Consider the following 25,051-nt stretch of genomic DNA (forward strand, 5'->3'; position numbering starts at 1 on the left):
CTGTGCTAACAGAGGGCCACTAGAGAGCAAGAACGCTTGTCACTGCAGCGGTGCTCCCTGGTGCACTGGTCTCCATCTAGCAGGTGCCAGTGTTAAAGAGGTAACGGGAGACACTGTTGCCACATAATGGTGATTTCCCAATGCTCTATAAATGCAGAAGAAAAGCCAAGACATTGATCCTATGGCAGTGTTCTGTAACAGTGACTCTTCCTATTACAGCAGGAGATTGTGGGAGGTTTAATCATCTCCTTTAATATATGCCAGTGCGGCTGAGTGTCCAGGATCAATGGACTATTGTTACTAGTCTGCGGCCTTTTTACTGGCATTGATAATGGGCCTCTGCTCATGTGTCTCAGCTACAAGTTTAAGCTGGTAAACTTTCCCCACTCTTACAACTGATGAATGACTATTAGCAGTCAAATTAGGACCAGAGGAGTTGGGAATCAAGTGAACTTCATATGGAATACTGAAAACTACAATGAACCAACCTAACTCTGCAAAACGCAACTGTGTTCCTAGCAGTTGTGACACTTGAACTCTGGTTCTAAATGTCCTGGGCTTCTGGTTGACCCAATGTTTACCAACTATTCTTCTAAAAATACCTTTAAAAATGTATACCTTGACTTAATAATTGTGATAAGAACAGATCATGTATTTTTATAGTGCTTAATTTTAACTTTCAGAAATGAGAACCGCTGTGTCTCTGGAAAAGGTCAGTTTTCATTCCAATCCCAAAGAAAGGCAATGCCAAAGAATGCTCAAACTACCGCACAACTGCACTCATCTCACACGCTACTTAAGTAATGCTTAAAATTCTCCAAGCCAGGCTTCAGCAATAGGTGAACCATGAACTTCCGGATGTGCAAGCTGGTTTTAGAAAAGAGAGAGGAACCAGAGATCAAACTGCCAACATCTGAATGATCATCGAAAAAGCAAGAGAGTTCCAGAAAAACATCTATTTCTGCTTTATTGACTATGCCAAAGCCTTTGACTGTGTGGATCACAATAAACTGTGGAAAATTCTGAAAGAGATGGGAATACCAGACCACCTGACCTGCCTCCTGAGAGATCTGTATGCAGGTCAGGAAGCAAATGTTAGAACTGGACATGGAACAACAGACTGGTTCCAAATAGGAAAAGGAGTACGTCAAGGCTATATATTGTCACCCTGCTTATTTAACTTATATGCAGAGCACATCATGCTCTGTGCTCTAAGAAGAAGAAGCTGGAAACAAGATTGCCGGGAGAAATATCAATAACCTCAGATATGCAGATTTCACCACCCTTATGGAAGAAAGTGAAGAACTAAAGAGCCTCTTGGTGAAAGTGAAAGAGGAGAGTGAAAAAGTTGGCTTAAAGTTCAACATTCAGAAAACTAAGATCATGGCATCTGGTCCCATCACTTCATGGGAAATAGACGGGGAGACAGTGGCTGACTTTATTTTGGGGGGCTTCAAAATCACTGCAGTTGTGACTGCAGCCATGAAATTAAAAGACGCTTACTCCTTAGAAGAAAAGTTATGACCAGCCTAGACAGCATATTCAAAAGCAGAGACATTACTTTGCCAACAAAGGTCCGTCTAGTTAAGGCTATGGTTTTTCCAGTAGTCTTATATGGATGTAAGAGTTGGACTATAAAGAAAGCTGAGCACTGAAGAACTGATGCTTTTAGCTGTGGTGTTGGAGAAGACTTTTGAGAGTCCTTTGGACTGCAAGGAGATCCAACCATTCCATCCTAAAGCAGATCAGTCCTGAGTGTTCATTGGAAGGACTGATGTTGAAGCTGAAACTCCAGTACTTTGGCCATCTGATGCAAAGAGCTGACTCATTTGAAAAGACCCTGATGCTGGGAAAGATTGAGGGCAGGAGGAGAAGGAGATGACAGAGGATGAGATGGTTGGATGGCATCACCGACTCAATGGACATGAGTCTGGGTAAACTCTGGGAGTTGGTGATGGACAGGGAGGCCTGGCGTGCTGTGGTCCAGTGGTCACAGAGTTGGACATGACTGAGTGACTGAACTAACTGATGACTTTGGGAAGAAATCAATTTCTGAAAGAAGTTTATCTCTGCAAGTTTTTAAGAAAAGGACTACAGCTAAAAACTTACTACTTACCAAATTTGGCTTTAAAACTTTTCACTGAACTGTTCAGAACTTCCAGCATCTTGGCTAAAATAACGCTGTCTGTTAATAAAGTTTTACAATCACAAAATAATTGAAGGCATGCTAGAGTTCTGAATATTTTTCTACAGGAGAAAATTTAAGGAGTAAGAAGTTCCTCTTTTCAAACACAGAACTAAATTTCACTGAAAAAGTTCTATAATTTCACATTATTTTTCACGATAAAAAATAAATTTATTCTAATATTGACTGGTATGTATGTGTCAGATGCAGAAAGTGGTGCAACTGAGTAATCCATGAAACCCACTGAACCCTCTAATGAGTCAATTTTGGGAACACAGACAACCTGAGAAGCTTCACAGGACAGCCACAAAACTGCTTTGTAAGATATATATATATGTATATATATTAGAAAAAAAAGATATATGGAGAACACAAATTTATATATACCAGTGACTGAAAGGCTAAGAGATATCATGAATCACTTTCAAGTTTGTGAACGTTTTTCATTTGAGGTCCAATGGAAATCCAGTTTCATTGCCTCCTTCTGCAGACAGTGTCTCTAATTCTAAAGTCAGGTTGAACCACTCTCTCCTTTTACCCCTGTAGCATTTAATCCTGCTGGCTTTCAACCATCATGCGCTGGTAAGGTCTGTCTCCCTCAATAACCCTAACAATATTTCATACAATTAGAGAACATTAATTTTAACAAAGGACTTTGGCACTTGAAGCAGAAGTTCAAGTTGATCATTTAACTGTCGTAACTTTGTGACTTCCCTGGTGGCTCAGTTGGTAAAGAATATGCCTGCAATGCAGGAGACCCAGATTTGATCCCTGGGTGGGGAAGATCCCTTGGAGAAAGAAATGACAACCCACTCCAGTATTCTTGCCTGGAAAATTCCACAGGCAGAGGAGACTAGCAGGCTACTGTCCATGGGGTTGTAAAGTGTCAGACACAACTTAGTCCTTAGTCAGACACAACTTAAACTGAACTGAACTTTGTGACAGAGATGGGGCAGAAACCACAGTTCCCATCTTATAGATGGTGACTGACAACGAAGAAAATCTGGTTTGCCATTAAAGACAGGGACTCAATGGAGTCATCTTTGAACCTGCTCTGTACTGAACACTGCTGCTGCTGCTGCTAAGTCGCTTCAGTCGTGTCCGACTCTGTGTGACCCCAGAGACGGCAGCCTACCAGGCTCTCCCATCCCTGGGATTCTCCAGGCAAGAACACTGGAGTGGGTTGCCATTTCCTTCTCCAATGCATGAAAGTGAAAAGTGAAAGTGAAGTCGCTCAGTCATGTCCGACTCGTCGCAACCCCATGGACTGCAGCCTACCAGGCTCCTCCGTCCATGGGATTTTCCAGGCAAGAGTACTGGAGTGGGGTGCCATTGCCTTCTCCGGTACTGAACACAGTCAGCACTTAATTAAGATTCAATGACTTGGTTTGACTTGAATTATATCGATTATATGACCAGCTCTTCTTCTTCATGCACTTCAACTGGAGGAAGATGAGAGACAGGAGAATTTTCTTCTTGTACTGAGGTATGAACCACTGTGTGAGGGTACCATCGTTTCTGACATGTCTGAAAATAGGTTAGATTTCTATCTGTCTAGAAGAGCATTAATGGCATTCCTACTTACAGTAGGGAGAAAGCTTGGGGAGCACAACAGTGAAAATTCAGGTTGCCTCTAGATAAGGTAAGAATTGAGTGGTAAGAGCCTGCAAAAAGGAACAGTCAAGGAAGGAGCCTAGATCAAGGCTTTTCAATCGCTAACATGTATAGGTACTATCCAGAGATCTTGTTAATATTCCATGAGTCTGGGTAGGGTCTGAAATTCTGTACTTCTAGTAACATCCCAGATGATGCCATGTTGCTGGTGCTTGGACCACATTTTGAGTAACAGATTAGACTTCACATAATATAGATTTCATAGTGTCTCATATGGGTGTTAATTAAGCTACTATAGGAGAAAATTTCGTATGGAAATCTGAAAATATTCAGACAAAAATCAAGAAAGTTGCAGAAAACATTCTACAGAAGATTTGTTATTGGAATTCTTGATATAGAGCTTGTGATAACGAATTGTCCTTTTATTAAAAAAAAAGCATTATCTTAAAAATCAATAAAGTATTACCTTTAGAAAAAAAGGGTTTGATTCCCTTAACGGAATACCCTTTGAGGTGAGAGATACTGTAATAAAATGTTATATACTACCACTTGCCAACGGGGCCCCTGGTTGAGCCTTAGCAATTGTTTTGCTTGCTGTTGTTGTTTAGTTGCTTAGTCATGTTTGACTGTTTTGAGACCCCATGAACTGTAGCCCGCCAGGCTACTCTATTCATGAGATTTCCCAGGCAAGAATACTGGAGCAGGTTGCCATTTCCTCCTCTAGGGGATCTTCCCAACCCAGGGACTGAACCTGTGTCTCCCTGTCTCCTGCACTGGCAGGCAGAGTCTTTACTGCTGAGCCACTGGGGAAGCCCATTGTTTTGTTTACTACTTGCTAATAATTGGATTTGACTGAATAATAGCCTACAGATTGAGACTATAGTAAACATCAATTCTGAGAGAATTACTGGTGGCAAATTCTGCTTTCAGATTTATGGAAAGCACCCAAATTCCCTGCTTCATAGGCTTCATTCATTCACTCAATCAACATTTATTGAGCACCTATTATGTGCCAGACACTGTCAGGGATGCTGGGCGTACAGCGGCAGAAAAGACAGACTCAGGCCCACTGCTCAGAGTGTATACCCAAGTAGGAGAACATAAGATAACAGGAGACGGTATAAAGAAAGGAAAAGTTTATGAATTATAGGATGATGGAAGAGAAACAGCAGCTATTTTAAGTCACTGGAAGCCTCACTGATGATGTATTATTTGAACAAAGATCTGAATCCTGAGGATTATATGATTTTATGAGAAAAATGATAGATATCTGACTTTGTTAACAGTTAATACTGTTGGTTCATGTATTATGTCCTATGTGTATTTAATAAACCCACAATCCTTCCCTGACCTGGGTGCATGTCAAGGGTTTGGGATAAGGAAGTGGGGGATTTTTCAAGTCTTTCTGATGAATAATTTAAAATTTTTTTATTGTTATGTTTTTAATTTCAATCATACAAGCATAAATGTTTATAGTAAAAGAGGTTACTGGGTAGAGAAGACAAAACTTAACGTTCCAAAATCAGAACTGAAATTTGGATTAGAGATCCCCAGGTTTACTATCTGTGTGACTCTGGGCAAGTCACCTAATATTTTATAATTCTCAGTTTTCATCTCTACAGAGGCAAGCCCATTCTACTTGCATGATTTAGGGCAATAAAAAAAAAAAAAACACTTGGTAGACAGGAAGTACTTAAACAATTGTAACCATAATCTTTGCCATACACACGAAAGCACCATGCTCAGTATCTGACCCACTGTAGGCGCCTGCCTCTTGGTTTCCTTCCTATTCATTTGCATTATCAGTTCCTCTGCAGTTTTTCATTTGTCCAGATAAACAAGAGTTGATGGTATGTGCACTTTTGCTTGATACAATTTCATAGGACTCATTTCATCAGTGCATGATTAGCTTCAAAGCTTCGAATCTAACCCAGTTTTGAGATAACTGGGAAACGAAACTAAGTGGAGAGAACAAATGCAGCATTGTAACAGAAGCAAAAGTCAGCTTGAGGTTGTCTGATGTTTTTAAACTAACATCATCTTTAATCTCCTATGCCCTTCTTCCCAGATAATAAGAGCTGTGCACTAAAAGTGCTGAGATAAACTAATGGGGAACAGGATCCTACAAAAGACATTTGAAAGAGCCCATGTAATTTACTGCATGTCTGGTTTGTTTTACTTTCCAAAGCCTTCCTGTTGCTCCAGGAAATTTGTCTCTTCTGGCAACCTTCGGCCCTCTTTTGGCCGGGGAGCGCTGAAAAGCATTTGAGGGCAGGTAAACAGATGCAAAGCTTTCTGAGTGGAGGAGTAAGCACAGGCCTTGCTTCCTGGGTCACATCTGAGACATAAACAAAGTATCCTTTAGTACTAGCTTGTGAGAATTATTCCGAATGCAGACAACCAAGAGACTGCTGGCCTTCAGATATACATAAACTCCCAACACGTTCTGAAGGTAATTTACATGTGTGGACCACTAAAAGCCTCCTAACTCAATGAACTGTATCCCTGGGGAGATGCTAGGCCTGGATCAGTGTGGGAACAACATAAGGGTGTCCTCTGTGCCAAAAAGGGGATTGGGCTAGATGGAAAATCCCCCAATAGGACCATCTGGCAGCATAAATTATCCATTTAAAATGGGTGGTGTGAGTTAATGACACCAAAGCCACCAGGAACATGGACAACATCCTTCAGTTGAGTTTTAACGTCCCCTCAGGCCCTGTTTCAATTATGACTTTCTATGCTGAATATGGACAAATGTAAATTTATCCACTGTCCCCTTCCACCCCCTGCATATATACCATGAAACTGCATTTTTCAATAATGAAATAGAAATAGAGAATGGAGCATCAGTCCAGGAATACAGTAAAATTGTGAGGGATTTCTCTAAAAGTGTAATTTTTTCCCTTAGAGAAGCCCCCCTACAATTAATTATGCTTACACTATATGTGTATATGTGTATAGCATGTGTGTATATATACATACAGTATAATATGTAGTGTAATTATGTGTGTGTATATATATGTATATATGTATATGTATGTGTGTATATATATATATCCTCCCCAAAAGGATTTAGCCATTAAACTTTAGTTAATGACCATAAGGGATACAGTTATTCAGATGTTAAAATTTATGATCGGTTGAATCATAACATGCAGAAGAGAGGAACAGAATTACTCTGAATAAAAGAGTTACTAGGTTAACATATTCTATATTCAACCTACTCCCACAGCCCCCACATAGGCTCAAAAGGAATCTACTTAAGGATCCAGAGGACAGGCTCCTGGAAGAGGAGCTTCATGTACATCAACATAAAAAAAAGCAGCTCAGTCTGTGTAAAACCGAGTTAGTATGACCCTCAAGCACAATGTCCCAAACCTATATATTTTGATTCTTACTTTCACAGAAGCAGGTACACTGGCCAGGACTTTAACTGGCCTTTTAAAAATGGTTCAAAGAACAGGTAGATCTTTTAATTTTTTAACAGCACATAAGCTTCTCATTGGCACTATCCTGAGGTGATGCTAACGTGCATTTGCCAGCACGGGTGGTCAGCACGTTCATTTAGGCCAGGGTGTATTTCTTGACGGCTTTTGGCAAACTGGCATGGATCTCCTTGTGGGGTGAGCTGATGCGTAGCCCTCTGTAGAAGACCCATCACACCCTGAGCACTATGTTGATGATACTTAGAAAATGGCAGCACCAGAGGCTAAACCCCATCCTTACACCTCCCATATCACCACATAATGATCTTCTTAGGCGTCTGTTCTCCACCCCAACTGTGAATTCTTGAAAGCAGGAGCCACAACCTTCTCATTCAGCTTTGAGTTCCCAGAACCAAGCATCGTGCCTCATCCACAAAAAAGTTCCCAGTGAAACTGTGAGTCAATGAATGGATAAGCTGGGTAAAAAGATTAGGTAGAAGGGAGGCAAAATGAAATCTTCACATCTTGGTAAAGGGAAGATAAAGGACTCAGCTAGTGGGGACCGAGGTTTTGTTTTTAATTATCATACAGTAAAACTGCCTGGGGGCTCAGAAGTGGAAGGCATGCATTTCTATTAATATGACTGTTAACACATGTGTAGATTCCTGTAACCACCACCACAATCAGGATACAGAACAGTTCCATCAACCACCAAGCCTCCGCTGCATGGCTTCCTCTACAGTTACACTCGCTGAAGATTCTCTTTTGATATGTTAGGGGGAGAGAAAGGAGTTAAGATTGAAGGTGAAGGGGTTCAGAGATTTTCTCGGTGCTTGTTTATGCAGGGAATTACTCCAAGGCAAGAATTGGGAAAATCTTTTCAAACTTACTGTGCTAGGTATAATTCTTAGTTGGGTCATGTATATTACCTCACTTAATTCTCAAGAGCACTGAAATGCCTATTATTATAGACAGATGGTAAAAATGGGGACACTTAGTCTCAGAGAGGTTAGGTGGTTTGCCCATAATCACAGAGCCAGCCAGAGCGGAGCCAGGATTACACTCAGCCTTTTTCCAGAGCCTACTCTATTCTCTACATCATTAGCTTTGCATATTGAGGAAGGTACCGGAGAAGATTCTCCCCTGCCAATCTGGAGGTTATAGACACTGAGAAAAGTTTCAAAAAGCTTCTGATATCAGAATTAGTCACATGGCTCAAGACTCCAGAGTCAGGACTAAACTACCCCAGGAGGTTAGACTAGGAGTCATCATTTGCTTAGTTCACGAAAGATGGACATAAAGATAGCTATTCCTTTTATTTTTATTTTTTTAGCTGTTGCTTTTAAATAGAAAAAGACTTGTGATGACAAAACATATTTAAAAGTTTCCTCATTTTATAAAGATCCAAGTGTAAGCTACCGCACAGGGAGCCCTTCTTTCCTCTCTAATGCTACTGACGCAGTCGAAAAAGTTGATGGATTTTTATTTTGATTATTAAAAGATAAAACCAAACCCAAAAGGCAATTGGTATAAAATGAAAGCAAAGGCAAATGGAACGCTGGATTGCTGTGTAGTGAAAACATATAAGAGTAGAAAACCCTACCCACCCTTCTCAATCTTTCATCTCAGCTGAATGGCATCCTTGCACTGCCACCCTTTCATAAAAGCAGCAGTCAGCTACAAACACGTGTTCATGTGGAGAAAGTCAAAAAGCCCACTGCTCTGAGCTCACTCCCTTCACTTTCTGCCTGGCGTCACTCCCTGCCCCCCCATGCCTTAGACCCACAGTGGCCGCCCGCCCTGCTTACCTGGCTCCACTTCATGCCACCCGCTGGACTGACTTCCGCTCCCCGGGGAGCGCCCTTGGCCTGTGTAAAATGGCTCTTCACCAGGACTGTCCATTTCATCCTCCACAGACTTGAGGCGCTTCGTGGAGCTGAAATAACAAACGCGTACATGTTTAAAAGCCATCCAAACCACCTTCCTCCTGGACGTGGCATCTCTGGTGGAAAGAAAGCCAAGGGAGGAAGCAATTGGGTAACTCAGTGTAGTTTCGTGGGCTTCTTTGGGCTCCTGTTCAGTTTAGTGAGTCACTGGATGGAGAACAAACTCTTGGGTCTATGTTGTTCCAAGTGTCTGGGTTTGGTTTTTATTGTCACTTGAGTTGCTGCTGCCGCCACATCCGATTCCTTTTTCCTTTGAGGAACTGCTGGCTGGCTCCGTCTCCTGTCTCCACCTGGAAGACTGGGTAGTAAGCCCACATGGGTATCCCCCAGAGCATTGGCTGGGGCGTTGCCATCAGCAATGATCCTAGACATCTACTCAACCCCTCTGGCACCCCAGGAAGGAGAAAAATCGGGGAACACAACCCTTGAAGAAAAGTCTGAATTGCCTTTTGGGTTTTTTTTTTTTTTTGCCATATTTTCTCACCTTCTACTTAGAGCTCTTCATTTAAAAAATATTTATTGCACAGTGACAATACCTTCCTTCCACTTCTGCCTCATTCATCCACTGTTTCACCTCTAGTGCCTAGACTGGGACCTGGCCTACTGTCACTGTCCAGGCTCTAGAGATAAAACAGTGAACAAATGAGACAAAAGTAGAAGAATCCTACTTATTCTGCTTGTGAGAATAAGGGACATGGAAAAAAGAGCGACCCAGTGACGTGCATGCCACTTTTCTACAAGGAAATTACCAAAAATGAAGTTCTATGCCATCAAGCGGGGATGTTTTAGCTTCGGAGAAGTATGGTTGGGAAATTTCCAGAATATATTCTGTTTCTTCCAGTTAAAGAACTGAGGTCTTTTTCTCCCAATTTGAGGTTGCAAGAGTTAAAAGGTAGTGAAATGCTACATGTTATTAATGTTGTTCTAATTGTATTAACTGATTATGTAACTAACATACCAGAATGAGTAGATTTCATACCTGGTATGAGTACTAGTTGGGTAATCTCTTCCTCACATGTCAGGTACAGAATTTTTAATATATATTCATTTATCAAACATTTATTGTACATCTCCCACATGCCACGTACTGTGCTAAAGGCTAGAATACTGAAATGAATCAGATATAACACCTGTCTTCATGGGGTTTACAATCTCACGCATGAAGAACAAGAGGTAAACAAAATTGTGCAAAGTGAAATACAGGTATGATGCTGGACCACATAGAGGTTACAGTGTGTTCCTTGATGGAGGAAGAAAGCAATGATACACAGAGAAGGTCGGGAAATGATGCCCAGAGGAGATGGTTCCTGAACTGTCTTTAAGAGAGGGGGTAAGGGGACGGAGCAGAAAGAACAAGGCAGGGACAGGCTATGACTCAGGTGATGCACTCCTGAGGCAGCCATTCTGGATTTTAAGACACTGAAATACTTCTTAATCAACTGGCAAAGTCCCACTCTCAAGCTCCTCATGTTTGCCCCAACTTTGTCACCCCATCTTTGGCCCAGGACAGCCTCATGATCCCAAACCTAAAGGGTTAAGGTATGGCACATTAGAGGCATTCCAGGACTTGGCACTGTGGCAGGGCAGCCCTGTCCTAACTGGTAAGCTCCTGTCACCCAGGTTATTAGCTATTCCCAACATCACTCCAGGAGGCAGGTGCATGTCAAGCAGAAACAACACCACAAGCAGTGTGTGACACTCACAGAGAGCTGACAGGCGTTCACTATGGTTAAAGTGGCAGGAGGGGTACAGAGAAGGATGGGGTGAAGGTGATAGAAGATATTGTATGTCTGGACTTTATCTTACAAGCAACAGGCTCCCCGAATAGATCTAAACAGGAAGTGATGTCAGAGTCATCTGTCAGAAAGGTCATTCTGGTAATTGCAGAGATGATGGCTTTTGAAGAGCTAAGGGAAAAGAAGGAGACAGAACCCTCCCCGGGGAGACAGTTAAGAGGCCACTGCAGCCATCCAAGTAAAAAACTGAGGAAGGCCCAGTTCAAGGCATGAAATTCTAGTTACTGAAGTTGCCATTCCAGGAATCTTAACCTTTAAGCTCTATTCTCATGAAAGCTAGATTGCAGGACAGCAACAGACCTGTGGCATGCTAGCTGAGTATCCAAAGGAAAAACCTCTAACAATTTACTTAATGTTCTTTGCCTGGCTTTCCTTGAAATTTAATGAAAAAGAGCCATTCAAAGAATTTTTCTGTATTTTATGTAAAACTGTATCTAACAGAAGTACTTTGTAAAAGGACATACACGAAAAAATTCCTAATACATAAACCAGAAAAAATGTCATATCTTTAAAAGAAATTCTAGTTTCCTTTTATTAGAAAAGGTACATTATATAACCTAGTGCTTCCCTTCTTGCCTTGGAAACCAGGCATCCAAGGGCTAAACGTAAGGAGTAACTCTGGGTTCAGGTTCTTGATATAAGAGTCTCTCCTATGTTTCCACATGGTTTCTGCCCTCTCTGTATTTAATATTATCTGTTGTAGTTTTTAAATTGAAAGCCACTTGAAATAATTTTAGTTAGAAGTTGAAAGAATACAAATTGGAAACAGAATAAATATTTTCTTATGTTCCCTGGCAAATAAAAGGCAAGACCTACATTCTCTAACAGGAGCTTGAGAGCTGTGAAGAAGGAGATTATCAGGATTTTTTTTAAAGCTCTAGTGCCTATCACAGTATCTGACTAATAACAGATGCTCAAACACTGCTGAATTGGGCTACAGATTTAGAAACAGTCACATGCCTGCTTGTGACAAGGATTTGCCCAAGTGTCATGATTCAATGAGACCCCACCCAAAAGGCCAACTTCATTACCTGTCCTTCTCCAAGTACCAATATTTTTCTGAGTTTCTAATGCTTTTGATTTCCTTGGTGTCTTCTAGAATAAAATGCAAATACTCATGCATTAAGAGTTAGTTACTTAATTGTATTCGACTCTTCGCGACTCCATGGACTGTAGCTTGCCATGCTCCTCTGTCCATGGAATTCTCTAGGCAAGAATACCGGATTGGGTCAGTAGTCATTTCCTTCTCCAGGGGATCTTCCTGACTTAGGGATCAGATCTGGGACTCCTGTATTGCAGGCAGATTCTTTATCATCTGAGCCACTAAGGAAGCCCTACTCATGTGGTTATTAAATCCTAAAGGTGAAAGAGTCTGTAGATATTAGCTGACCCCTCAGTTTGAAAGCAAGGACTGTCAGGGGTTAACACAGGATAAATGTTGGGAAGGTGGAGATACAGGCTAGAGGAGAGAACAAAATCCAGGAGGGAAGAAAATTAGAAGTGCCAGGAGCGATGAGTGAAGGGCTTCCAGGACAAAGTTTACTGACTTCACAAACCTGACAGCTGGTTTATCTTAATGAAGTTCTTTGGGATAAGAAAAGTATATAGCATCCCAATTTTTATATTATCCCTTCTATAATTCTGAACATATTTACTGGAAGGAATACAGTTAATGCCTATCAATCTTCTTTATTTTTTAAAATTTAGATATGAATCAGTCATTACTTTTGTTCCTTATTTATTTTTTTTTATTTTGGCCGTGCTGCACGGCATACAGTATCTTAGTTCCCCAACCAGGGATGGAAACTGTGCCCTCTGCAGTGGAAGCTCGGAGTCCTAACCACTGGACAGCCAGGGAACCCTCAGTTATTAATTCTGGCTTCTTGCTCTTGACTATCTAGCATAAATTCTATCCTCCCAGAAACACTTGAGAGACACAGGAAAGGACCAGTAAGGTCTCTACATAAGAAGGAGGATAAATACTCTTTTAAGTAATGACACACCATCTCTTCTTGGGTGTGGAATTTGTTCTGTCTTTAGCAATACTACCTAGAAATTAAGGGAAGACTATTATGTTCGTTTCAAATATTTGCTTAATTCCTACTATGTGCAAAGCCTAGGTGCTTTATCTCGTCCCTAAAGAACAGCAAAATGCCTCTTTCCGGAGTGTTCCGAATTCTCTGAACTAAAAATATTCATTCACTTGTCAGTCTATATCATGAGAAGGCAAAGCTCCTGTTACTTGACTTTACATCCATAGTGCCTTATGAATCTCATATCCTTGGGACTTAATACGTGTTTGCAGCTGAACTGGAAGAGTTCAGCAGGGGTCCCCAACCTCCGTGTTGTGGACCAGTACCTCCTGTCAGATTAGCAGCAGCATTAGATGAGAAATAAAGTGCACAATGAATGTCATGTGCTTGAATCTCCCAACCACTCTCCCCACCCCAATCCGTGGAAAAACTGTTTTCCATGAAACTGGTCCCTGGTGCCAAAAAGGTTGGGGACCACTGTTCTAAGGGATTTGCAACCCAGAAGGGGAGGCAGGAACTGTACATACCTTCAAGATGATAATAATAATTCAAAATAGCAAATGCTAACTGTCCATGAAAAGTAGACATGCCAGATAATCCTTTCTGGGGGCTTCCTATTCTATTCCTTCCTGAAAGAGTGAGCCCCATTCCTAAGAGGATTCAGTGTCAAAACAGTATGGTTTGAAAGTTCAGCAGCTCCAAGTTTGAATGTAGAATCCACCACTTACTTGATCTGTGACCTTGGGCAAGTTACTTAACTTCTCTAAGTTGTGAGCTGACCCACTGTTACAGGCAACACTGTCTGTACTGTAAAATTCCTGTGAAGATTAACTCCTATCAGGTATGTAAAGCACCTAATACAGTGACTGCCACAGAGAAGGTGACCGATTAATATTGGCATAGCATAAACAAAGACTGATCGGTTGATGAACTTTTCTATATGGAAATCTGGGGTATTCTCCTGGGCACAGTTCCTCAACTGTACACAGATAATTCTGCTGAGTCTATATATTTAAAGAATAATTTTAAAAGAATCATCTTAGGAGAGCCTAATGAGAGCAAAACAAACATATTACCAAGTTATTAACTACTGATGCTATGTATAATTACTGCCTTATCAGGGTTAGTTATTTGCAGAATATGGGAATGACACTAGCTTTTTAAAGTACGTTAATAACCAGGCTTCCACACAGAAAGTTGAAACAAAAGGCAAAAAACAGCTGGAGAAGCTGGGCTGTCCATGGTACATGCACAGTGCACATATGAAAAACAGTCAATCGACTTTTAAATTAATCACTAACCACAAGTATTTGCAAAGCTTTTTTATGTTGACTAAGTGTAGTTACACACAATGTCCCTTCCATCAGCAAACATTCAAAATCCTCAGAATGTATTAATACCTGAATATGTTCAAAATCTCGTTCTTTTGTTATAAATGGTTTTTTTTGTAGGGGGGAGTGGCGCTGGAGATGACTTTTTTATACCCCAGTGAACTAGGGGGGATATTTAAATAATGTGAAAGATGATGGTAGGACTTGGTGGTTATATCTGGGAAAATACGGTTTCTTTAACCATCTTCAACTTATTGGTAATGACTAAACTGATGATTTTTTTTTAAGTAATGATAGTTAAAATACATAAAGTCAAGGTAAGAATGAGTCTCTACCAGGGAAAATTTCTATCACCTGGACATTGTTTTAAATCCTCAAACGCTTGCTTTAGGAGGAATATACCTTTGTCAAATGTTTTTCTGCAAAGTACACAAACATTAAAGATTGTTCTGCACCATTCTTTTCTTTGTTGTCACAGTCCAGTGCTAAAGCCAATTTGTAAAAGAATACTGTGGGTTTAATGCCTAATCCCTTTCCCTCTGGTACAGGTTATCTGGAGACAACAGGATCTTGCAAAATGCTTCATTCTGATTTTGGCTTTGTGACCCCAAGGGGATCAAGCACCCTGGAATCGTTATCTGGTTGTGTTCTTTTAGCTTCACTCTTTTAAAGGTCTCCCGGTGCAACAGTGCTTGTGATCTGGCCCCACAATGCTCTCGGGCTGCATTTGCTTTTACATCTTCACACTAGGATATCACATAGTTGCATCTCTCAGAGCAGCTCCAATAGACTGGATTTTGAGAACTTTCAGGGTGTAGTAGTAGGAAAAGAGCTGAAACTGAGTGGTAACGTTTGCTGCGGGCATGGAGACTGGGACTGTCGTCACCAGGGCCAACTTTCTGCCAAACTAGCCAAAACACTTTTCCCTAGTGAAGCCTTGTCCTGAATTTTCTGAGAACATGCCATTTTCATACTCCATCCTGCCTCTATGTCTTTGCTCATGTCTTCACCCCACCCAGAACACCATTCTATGACTTTCCATCTCACTAACTCCGACTAATGCTTACAGTTTACAGCGGAACACAAGTCTCTCATTTTGGATAAAGCTGTCTTTAACTATTTTCAGCCCATGCCACAGAATTGACTGACTGATGTGTATGTGAGTCTGCATGTATATAGTGTATGTGTGTGTATATATATATACACACATATGTGTGTGTGTATATATGTGTGTGTGAGTTTATGCTGTTTAGTTACTAAGTCATGTCCGACTCATTTGCAACCCCATGGACTGCAGCCCACAGGCTCCTCTGTCCATGGGGATTCCCAGGCAAGAATACTGGAGTGGGTTGACATTTCCTTCTCCAGGGAATTTTCCTGACTCAGGGATGGAAACCACATTTCCTGAATGGGCAGGTGGATTCTTAATCACTGAGATACCTGGGAAGCTTCCCCCTCCCCACACGCACACAGAGGCATGCTGCCTATGCATGTGCTCTCTCTTCTCAGTGACACTGGAAATCCATTAGGGCTGAACTCACTTCTACCATCTATTACCAGAGGCACACTGCTAAGTGTCTAGTAGGCCCAGAGTTAAAAATCAAGGTGTGTAGACTATGAAGTTTGACCTCTTTAAGAGCCAACAATAAAATTACCTGGTAGAGGATGTGCTGGGTAAAGACCTCCTCATTGCTCCTGGACTCATGCTGTAGTATGAAGAACTTTCTAAATCTGAGAGAGAAAAATTGGGACCAGTTCCTGCAGCTATTGGTGCTAGAATTAAAAAAAAAAAAAAAGAAAGAAATATCAGGTAAGGTCTGTGAATAAAAGATCAATGAGAGCATATTTCAGTGTTACATTTAACACATTTTATATCTGAATTGATATGGTTAGCTTATCCAAATTTATCAGTAATGAACTCAGACCTTAAAAGAATTCTGACAATAAAAATCCTCTGCATCAGAAGGACATATATTTTCTATAACATACCTTTCATCTTTCTTCTTTTTTTGTAATGGTAAATTGTCACTAAGGTTGCCATATTCCTGGATGCTTCTAACAAAAATACCTTCACATTTTGGTCTGCTACTTTTCTTGAACGACCAGCATTCCCTGGGTTTTTCTAGCTTTGTTTGATCGTGATAGCTTACACACATGTGTATTCTGGAATTAGTTATGAACTGCAAATTCATCTTTTGCAGGTCACCTAATCCCAATTTCATGCGATGAGAATGTGTGATTTCCCCTTACTCCCAATCCCCTCAGCAGCCTGCATACATCTTCACTGTCGGTCCCCCCTTCCAGTTTAAGGCAAGGTCCTCAAACTATGGTACCTGAGCCATAATTTCTGTAGATAAAGTTGTACTGGAATAGCCGCACAGCTTCATTTACATATCATCTCTGCTTCCACACCGCAAGAGCAGAGTAGCTGTGACAGAGCCCGTATGGTTCACTATGCTGAAAATATTTCTATAGGAAAATGTGTCGACCTCTGATTCAAGGGACTGTTAAAAATAACTGACTGCACATGATTTTCAGGGCTGACCCTTGTGTGAGATGTGATTCTCTGCACATTTTGTATGTCCTGGAGCCTCTAGATATCCTGTTTACAGGAGTAGCTTAATAAATATTTTTAAATGAATAAATAACATCTACCAATCTTAAAAGACAATTCTGTAAAATTAGTGGTGTAATTATATACATGCAAGGAATCTGTTCTTTTGGAAAATTATACAAGGCGGGAGCAATAGATACATTTTTTTTTTGTATCAAGGCATTAGTTTGAGAGTTTTAAAGCCCATAGAAGTGCATATATAAATAAATTAAATAGAGGCTCATAATCTTAAGAAGAAAGGATAATTGGGAAAATCATGAACCAGGGACTTTGACTCTTTCAACCAATGATTACTGAGAGTCTGCTACTGCCAAGAATTATGCTGGGTAAGGAAGATACTTAAATGAATGACATGGTCCCTACCCTGAAACAGCTCTAGAGAGTTAGGCTGACAGGTTAATTTCAATACAATCTGATAAGTCCTTTGCTAGCTGCTAAGTCGCTTCAGTCGTGTCCGACTCTGTGTGACCCCAGAGACGGCAGCCCACCAGGCTCCCCCATCCCTGGGATTCTCCAGGCAAGAACACTGGAGTGGGTTGCCATTTCCTTCTCCAATGCATGAACGTGAAAAGTGAAAGTGAAGTCGCTCAGTTGTGTCCGACTCTTAGCGATCCCATGGACTGCAGCCTACCAGGCTCCTCCATCCATAGGATTTTCCAGAGTTATTCTTAAATAGATATGGCTGCATAGAAGTGGGTATCTAACTCAGCCGAGGGATAAGAGGTTCGAGGGAGTAAAAGAGCCTCAGCAAATGTGAGGCCTGGGAGAATGTTAAAAGGACAACTAGGATTTATCCATTAGAGGAATGGAGCATTCCAGGTAGAGAGAATAGCATTTATTCAGGTAAGAGAACATAAAATGTGTATTGGATTATGATAACTTGGTGTAATGTGGTATATATTAATAATACATGGGGAAAGAGGGGAGATTTAAGGTCAGGTGGTAAAGAACTAGCTTGCCAATGCAAGAGATATGGGTTCAGTCCTTGGGTCAGGAAGATCCCCTGGAAAAGGAAATGGCAACCCACTCCAGTAGTCTTGCCTGGGAAATTCCATGGACAGAGGAGCCTGGTGGGCCAGGTGGTTGCAAATGAGTCAGACATGACTTAGCAACTGAAGAAAAACAATAACAATATGAAGGGTAGGTAGATTTCTTTAAGGAATATGAATTTGAATTCAGTCAGTTCTCGTTTATAAGCTATGAAGCTCTTATCATACTCCACTATAACAGGACTATTGGGGTTATGCTACTAGTATCTAATATAACCCCTTACACTAGGAGGCAGTCAGTAAGCATTAGTCACGTGTAATTGATTGTTAGTCAACGGAAAAACAACAAAGTACAGGAATGCTATTGTCAAATCTGTACCTGTAAGCTAGACACGCCACCTGTCAGGAGGATAAGTATGGGGTGGAGGGGCAGCTGAAGAATATAATCAATAAAACCAGCTGAAGAATAACACCAATCGACTGAGAGCAGTCGAGTCATTTAAATAAGAGAAGATGGGGGCATGGTCCAAGGGATAGAAAGGAGGAGCCTGGAGACAGCTGTTTAGGAGCTGAAATTGAGAACATGTATTGACTTCTGGAGTGTGGTAATGGTGGAAAAGGAGTAGTACAGGATAATTCCTAGGACAGATGCTTGGGAAACTGGGGAGATTGTGAAGCCATAATAAAACTATGGAATTAAGAAACAGCATGAGGGGCAAAGCAATTTCCAAAGTAAACACTCAGTTGTTTGATAATGGCAATGGCTAAACCTTAATCACAACTATCATTATATAAAAATAGTCACTGCTAAGGAATAGAAAATACTGAAATTCACATAGACTTTCTGAAATTCAAAAACATCTCTCAATGACAGGCTCTAATCAAGGAAGGTCTTTACTTCCAAAACAAATGGTTAGGCTTGACAATGAGTGTAAACAGAGTTCTAATGAATAATTTTGCTAGTCATTCCCTAATTTGCTTTTTATATCAAACTTATTTGTGTAATTTCCCCTTTGATTCGGAGAAGGCAATGGCACCCCACTCCAGTACTTTTGCCTGGAAAATCCCATGGATGGAGGAGCCTGGAAGGCTGCAGTCCATGGGGTCGGTAAGAGTCGGACACGGCTGAGCAACTTCACTTTCACGTTTCACTTTCATGCATTGGAGAAGGAAATGGCAACCCACTCCAGTGTTCTTGCCTGGAGAATCCCAGGGACCGGGTAGCCTGGTGGGCTGCTGTCTCTGGGGTCGCACAGAGTCGGAAACGACTGAAGTGACTTAGCAGTAGTAGCAGCAGCCCCTTTGATTTCGTAATACTTTATGCCTTAAATTGGCCATGGGTGCAGAGGGGATTGCTGTAATGGGGGCATGGGTCACCCATGACCCCTCTTAGCAGCCTAGCATATAATAGGTGTTTTGTTTTTTTTTTTTAAACTTATTTGGCTGCACTGGGTCTTGGTTGTGGCACACGAGTTCTTCCATCATTCCTTGCAGCATGCAGAATCTTTTTCAGTTGCAGCATTTGAACTCTTAAGTTGTGGCATATGGGATATAGTTCCCTGACCAGGGATCGAACCCAGGCCCCCTGCCTTGGGAGTGCAAAGTCTTAGCTACTGGACCACCAGGGAAGTCCCTTAACAGGTGCTTACAGTTTGTGCCTTCATGGAGCTTAGAGATTGGCATCTCTTGTTAACTAAAACAGAGGATAAGGCTTAGTTATCCAAGCCTTAGATTTAGATTTTCTTCACAAGTTTCAAGATAAGGTTGAGGCTTCAGCCGGATGGAGCACTGTGGAAACTGGATGACCCCACACCTTCTTGGAAGAAAACATAGAGCAAAATGTAAAGAAGATGGACTTAATGAGAGAAGTCTGAGGCCCTCTATCTGCTGGGGAACATCCAGTTGCTCTTACATTTAACACTTTTATCTATCATGCTCTAGGGCTTCCCAGGTCGCGCTAGTGGTAAAGAACCCACCTGCCAATGCATGAGAAATAACAGATGTGGATTCCGTCCCTGAATTGGGAAGAGCCCCTGGAGAAGGGAATGTCAGTCCACTGCAGTGCTCTTGCCTGGAGAATTCCACGGCTAGAGGAGCCTGGTGGGCTACAATCCGTACGGTCACAGAGAGTTGGACATGACTGAGGTGATTTAGAATGCATGGACACTATCATGCTCTACTCTAGAAAATGTACTTTGTCTTGATTATATGTTTAAAATGTCAAGGGAGCCAGAATAGGTGAAGGAAGAAGAATACACATGTGCATACGGTATGTCCACTTCTCAGAGAGAATAAAAAAATAATTAAGCCCACAGAAACGTTCCTTAACTTGCCTGTGTATTTCCTTCCTGTGAGCTGCTTAGTACACGGTAGCTGTAATCTAACAACACGGACAGGGTGTCCTGGCAGGATGTGACACCTTCCTTAGCACCTATTGATTTCTGCTGAATAACATCAGGATTTGGCAAACTGATTATATATGTCTTGAGTTTTAAAACCTCACTAAATTTCTGAAATGAGACTGGGTTTCACACCTGGGTACATAACCCTAATAACTCAGAGATCCAAATTCTGCTTTCTTCAAAAGAGTCTTGTAAGGAAAAATCATCCAGTCCTGTCTGTGTGTATGGTTGGTATGCATGTCAGTTTATTGGAGTGGATTCTGATTCAGTGAAACTGTGCCAGCCAAAGAGAAAGGCTTTTTTATATCTGAGGGTAGAGGTCATGGTCAAAATATCACTGCAATGTACTGGGTATTCTCAGTGCCTCTAATCTGGAGAACAGGATGTCTTGCCAAGTCACTAACAATTCAAAAGGTGGCCTTTTGGTAGGCTTTTCTGAGTACCTGGGGGCTCATATTTTGAGAAGCACTTTATTATACCTAACTTAAATCTTAAACAATATTTTCAGGAAAGGTACACTTTCTAGATGAGGTGAACTAAGCCCTGGAGTGAGGTTAAATCACTTGCCCTGGATCACAGAAAGGCAAGGAAGAGAGATAGCCAGGATTAAAATTCAAGGATGTCTGACCTCAAAAGCTGGGCTTTTCCTGCCATACCACCCTGAATTTCATGTACACTATCGGTCTTAAACTTGAGATGATAAAAGGGTATATATTGTATCTGCCCCCACAGGGTTTATAACCTAGTGGAATAATAAAAAAATTATACCTGAATATCTAATGCAAGGCTAAATGTGTTAAAGCTCACAGGGGAAATGACTAGAATGTGTTCAGTTCAGTTGCTCAGTCGTGTCCGACTGTTTGCGACCCCATGAATTGCAGCACGCCAGGCCTCCCTGTCCATCACCAACTCCCAGAGTTCACTCAGACTCACATCCATCGAGTCGGTGATGCCACCCAGCCATCTCATCCTCTGTTGTCCCCTTCTCCTCCTGTCCCCAATCCCTCCCAGCATCAGAGTCTTTTTGAATGAGTCAACTCTTCGCATAAGGTGGCCAAAGTACTGGAGTTTTAGCTTTAGCATCATTCCTTCCAAAGAAATCCCAGGGCTGATCTCCTTCAGAATGGACTGGTTGGATCTCCTTGCAGTCCAAGGGACTCTCAACAGTCTTCTCCAACACCATAGTTCAAAAGCATCAATTCTTCGGCACTCAGCCTTCCTCACAGTCCAACTCTCACATCCATACATGACCACAGGAAAAACCATAGCCTTGACTAGACGGACCTTTGTTGGCAAAGTAATGTCTCTGCTTTTGAATATGCTATCTAGGTTTTCATAACTTTCCTTCCAAGGAGTAAGCGTCTTTTAATTTCATGGCTGCAGTCACCATCTGCAGGGATTTTGGAACCCCCAAAAATAAAGTCAGCCACTGTTTCCACTGTTTACCCATCTATTTCCCATGAAGGATGGAACCAGATGCCATGATCTTCGTTTTCTGAATGTTGAGCTTTAAGCCGACTTTTCCACTCTCTTCTTTCACTTTCATCAAGAGGCTTTTTAGTTCTTCTTCACTTTCTGCCATAAGGGTTGTATCATTTGCATATCTGAGGTTATTGATATTTCTCCCGGCAATCTTGATTCCAGCTTGTGCTTCATCCAGCCCAGCGTTTCTCATGATGTACTCTGTATATAAGTTAAATAAGCAGGGTGACAATATACAGCCTTGACGTACTCCTTTTCCTATTTGGAAGTCTGTTGTTCCATGTCCAGTTCTAACTGTTGCTTCCTGACCTGCATATAGGTTTCTCAAGAGGCAGGTCAGGTGTTAGGGAGGTTCAAAGGATTAATAGATCTTATTGGCTTGTGGGATCAGAAAAAGAGCTGCCTCCCGGAAGAATGGTTGCTTAAGCTGAGCTCTCAAGGCAAGTGAGGGTTTAAAGAGGCCCAGAAGGAGATAGGAGAAGTTTCCTAGGCAAAAAGGAGTACGTAACATAAGTTTGGAGGTAGGAGGTAAGAGAGTGATCTGTGGGATCCATGACATTTTCTGAGAATGGGAGTGATAGAATAATTATTGAATCTGAGGAATGTTGCCTAGTGCAGGCTTCCCAGGTGGCTCAGTGGTAAGGAATCTGCCTGTCAATGCAGGAGATACAGGAAATGTGGGCTCAGTTCTTGGGTTGGGAAGATCCCTTGGGTGAGGAAATGGCAACCCACTCCAATATTCTTGCCTGGGAAATTCCATGGACAGGGGAGCCTGATGGGCTACAGTCCATGAGGTCACAAAGAGCTGTACACGACTGAGTGTGCCTGCATGAGGAATATTAGCACAGCGACAGCACACAGATTGAATACTGGGTGACTCTAACTCTGGAGGTGGGGCAATCAGTTGATAGGTTGGTTTGGGAGTCCTGGCCAAAGGGAATGGAGGCCTAAACTATGCTGTCGAGGATGAAAATAAAATTTTCACAGTTGGTATCTGTCACCTCTTCCAGGATAGTGAAAAGGTATAAAAGGCAAGTTTCTAATTATACACAATGAAAGGGCATAAATAAGCAAATAATCATATTATTCTAATAAAGTATCAAAAAGATGCATATAATGAAATGTGCTAATGATGGTATTATGTCCTTTTTGCAAATCAGGGAAACGCATCTGCCCAGGATGTCAAGCTGGGCTTCTGAAGCTAATGACTAACTGCTTGCTGGTTTGGTATAGAGATTACGGCCACTGCCAATCAAACATGGGGATGCTAAGGAAGGACTGGACCAGCCACAACACTTCCTTTCTGCTTGATATATTGTGAAACTGATTTTTCTCCATGTGTACTTGACCATAGGCTTCATCATTTTTTATCTCTTATTAATATATAAGATTTTCTACCCAACTAGATTGAGTGCAATTTAAGCTCTGTAAGGACAGACATCCCAGGGCATAGAAAAAGTGCTGGTCAGGGCCTCAGAGAGACTGTCTATAGAGTCTAGCCCTGCCAATAACCACCAGAGGAACTTGGTTAAGTCACTTAAGCTCTTTGGACTTCATAATGCTAGTAATAATTATAATAAAAACGAGAATCCACTACCACTGCCACCAGCACCATTTACACCACTGATATGGTCATCACCATCACAACAACAAGGACTAACATTGACTAAGCATCACTTCTGGGCAGACACTGGCTTTAAGCACCTCATCCTATTTAATCCTCACAACACCACTAGGGAGGACTGAGGCATGAGGAGGGTTAGTAACTTTCCTAGGTCATGAAATTCGGGGGTTACACCAGGTAGCCTTTAAGCCTACAGATCCCACAGTCTTTTTTATATCCCCAAACAGCTGATGATCAATAAATATGTTTTGAATTAAGAAGAGTAAATATCTATTTTCTCCATTTGCACCCCCTCCCCCAAAACTTTAAGCAGTACAAACTGACACTTAGAAATCTGTAAATACACATAAATGGTGAGAAAGAGCTTCTCATTGCTCTTAATTAGCACTGCGATTAGTCCAACCTAAAGCATTTGTGGATTTTTGCTCCACTGAGGAGTTTTCCTCAAAAGGTTAACTTTGGGGAATTGTCTCTTAGATTTTATTCCTAAATCATTCATCCCCCTGCCCCCACCCTTCTTTCCTGTCATCTGTAGAACGTAGTCTTTGTGTCATTTCTTAATAAATGGTTTGCTATTAAGGAATCATTACAGTAATGTGGGCTATTGGAAGAAAGGGGTTACTTTAGTAGCCAACCCTCTTAATGACCTGCTCTTCAGTACACATTAGTAGTTGGATAAGGTTGTGGTTATTGAACTTCTGCCATCCACCAGAGACAATCTGCTCCGACTTGCATTGCTGGAAAGAGAGGATGATGGAAAAAAATTTTTTTCTATCCAAACTTTCAAGCTACTCTGCCTGGGAGATGACAGGGCACTGAGTTTACAACTTGCTTAACGGGAATCAGTGGAGAGTATTACCTAAACGACCAGTGTGCCCACTCTATGGTTAAAAGCACATCTTCTCTGAGAGGCTGCATTCGGTTGTCATTGTTCAGCCACTCAGTCGTGTCTGACTATTTGCAACTCCATGGACTGCAGCATCCCAGGCTTCCCTGTCCTCCACTATCTCCTGGAGTTTGTTCAAACACATGCCCTTTGAGTTGGTGATGCCATTCAACCATTTCATCCTCTGTTGCCTTTTTCTCCTTCTGCCTGCAATCTTTCCCAGCATCAGGGTCTTTCCCAGTGAGTTGGCTCTTCACATCAGGTGGCCAAAGTATTGAAGCTTCAGCTTCAGCATCAGTCCTTCCAAGGAATATTCAGGGTTGATTTCCTTTAGGACTGACTAATTTGATCTCTTTGCTGTCCAAAGGACTCTCCAGAGTCTTCTCTAGCATCACAACTCAAAAGCATCAGTTCTTCGGCACTCAACCTTCTTCATGGTTCAATTCTCACATCCATACATGACTAGTGAAAAAAACCAAAACTTTGACTATATGGACCTTTGTCGGCAAAGTAATGTCTCTGCTTTTAATATGCTGTCTAGGTTTGTCATAGCTTTTCTTCCAAGGAGGAAGCATCTTTTAATTTTGTGGCTACAGTCATGGTGTATGGTGATTTTGGAGTCCAAGAAAATAAAATCTGTAGCTGTTTCCAGTTTTTCCCCTTTCTATTTGCCATGAAGTGATAGGACTGGATGCCATGATCTCAGTTTTTTGGATGTTGAGTT

The 25,051-nt window shown here is 41.5% G+C and overlaps 1 protein-coding gene across 4 annotated transcripts in view; it reads right to left on the reverse strand.

Moving 5' to 3' along the window:
- NFIA (nuclear factor I A) overlaps window positions 1-25,051 on the reverse strand; it is a 408,349-nt gene that overhangs the window by 110,481 nt on the left and 272,817 nt on the right. For all 4 annotated transcript variants that reach the window (XM_040232718.1, XM_040232715.1, XM_040232717.1 and 1 more), the window contains exons 5-6: window positions 15,986-16,103; window positions 9,033-9,160 (exon numbers count right to left, since the gene is read on the reverse strand). In XM_040232718.1, coding sequence (XP_040088652.1) covers window positions 9,033-9,160; window positions 15,986-16,103 — 246 coding nt within the window. The remainder of the gene's footprint in view (window positions 1-9,032; window positions 9,161-15,985; window positions 16,104-25,051) is intronic.

The sequence above is a fragment of the Oryx dammah genome, unplaced genomic scaffold, assembly GCF_014754425.2.
Source record: "Oryx dammah isolate SB20612 unplaced genomic scaffold, SCBI_Odam_1.1 HiC_scaffold_28, whole genome shotgun sequence".
Lineage (NCBI taxonomy): Eukaryota > Metazoa > Chordata > Mammalia > Artiodactyla > Bovidae > Oryx > Oryx dammah.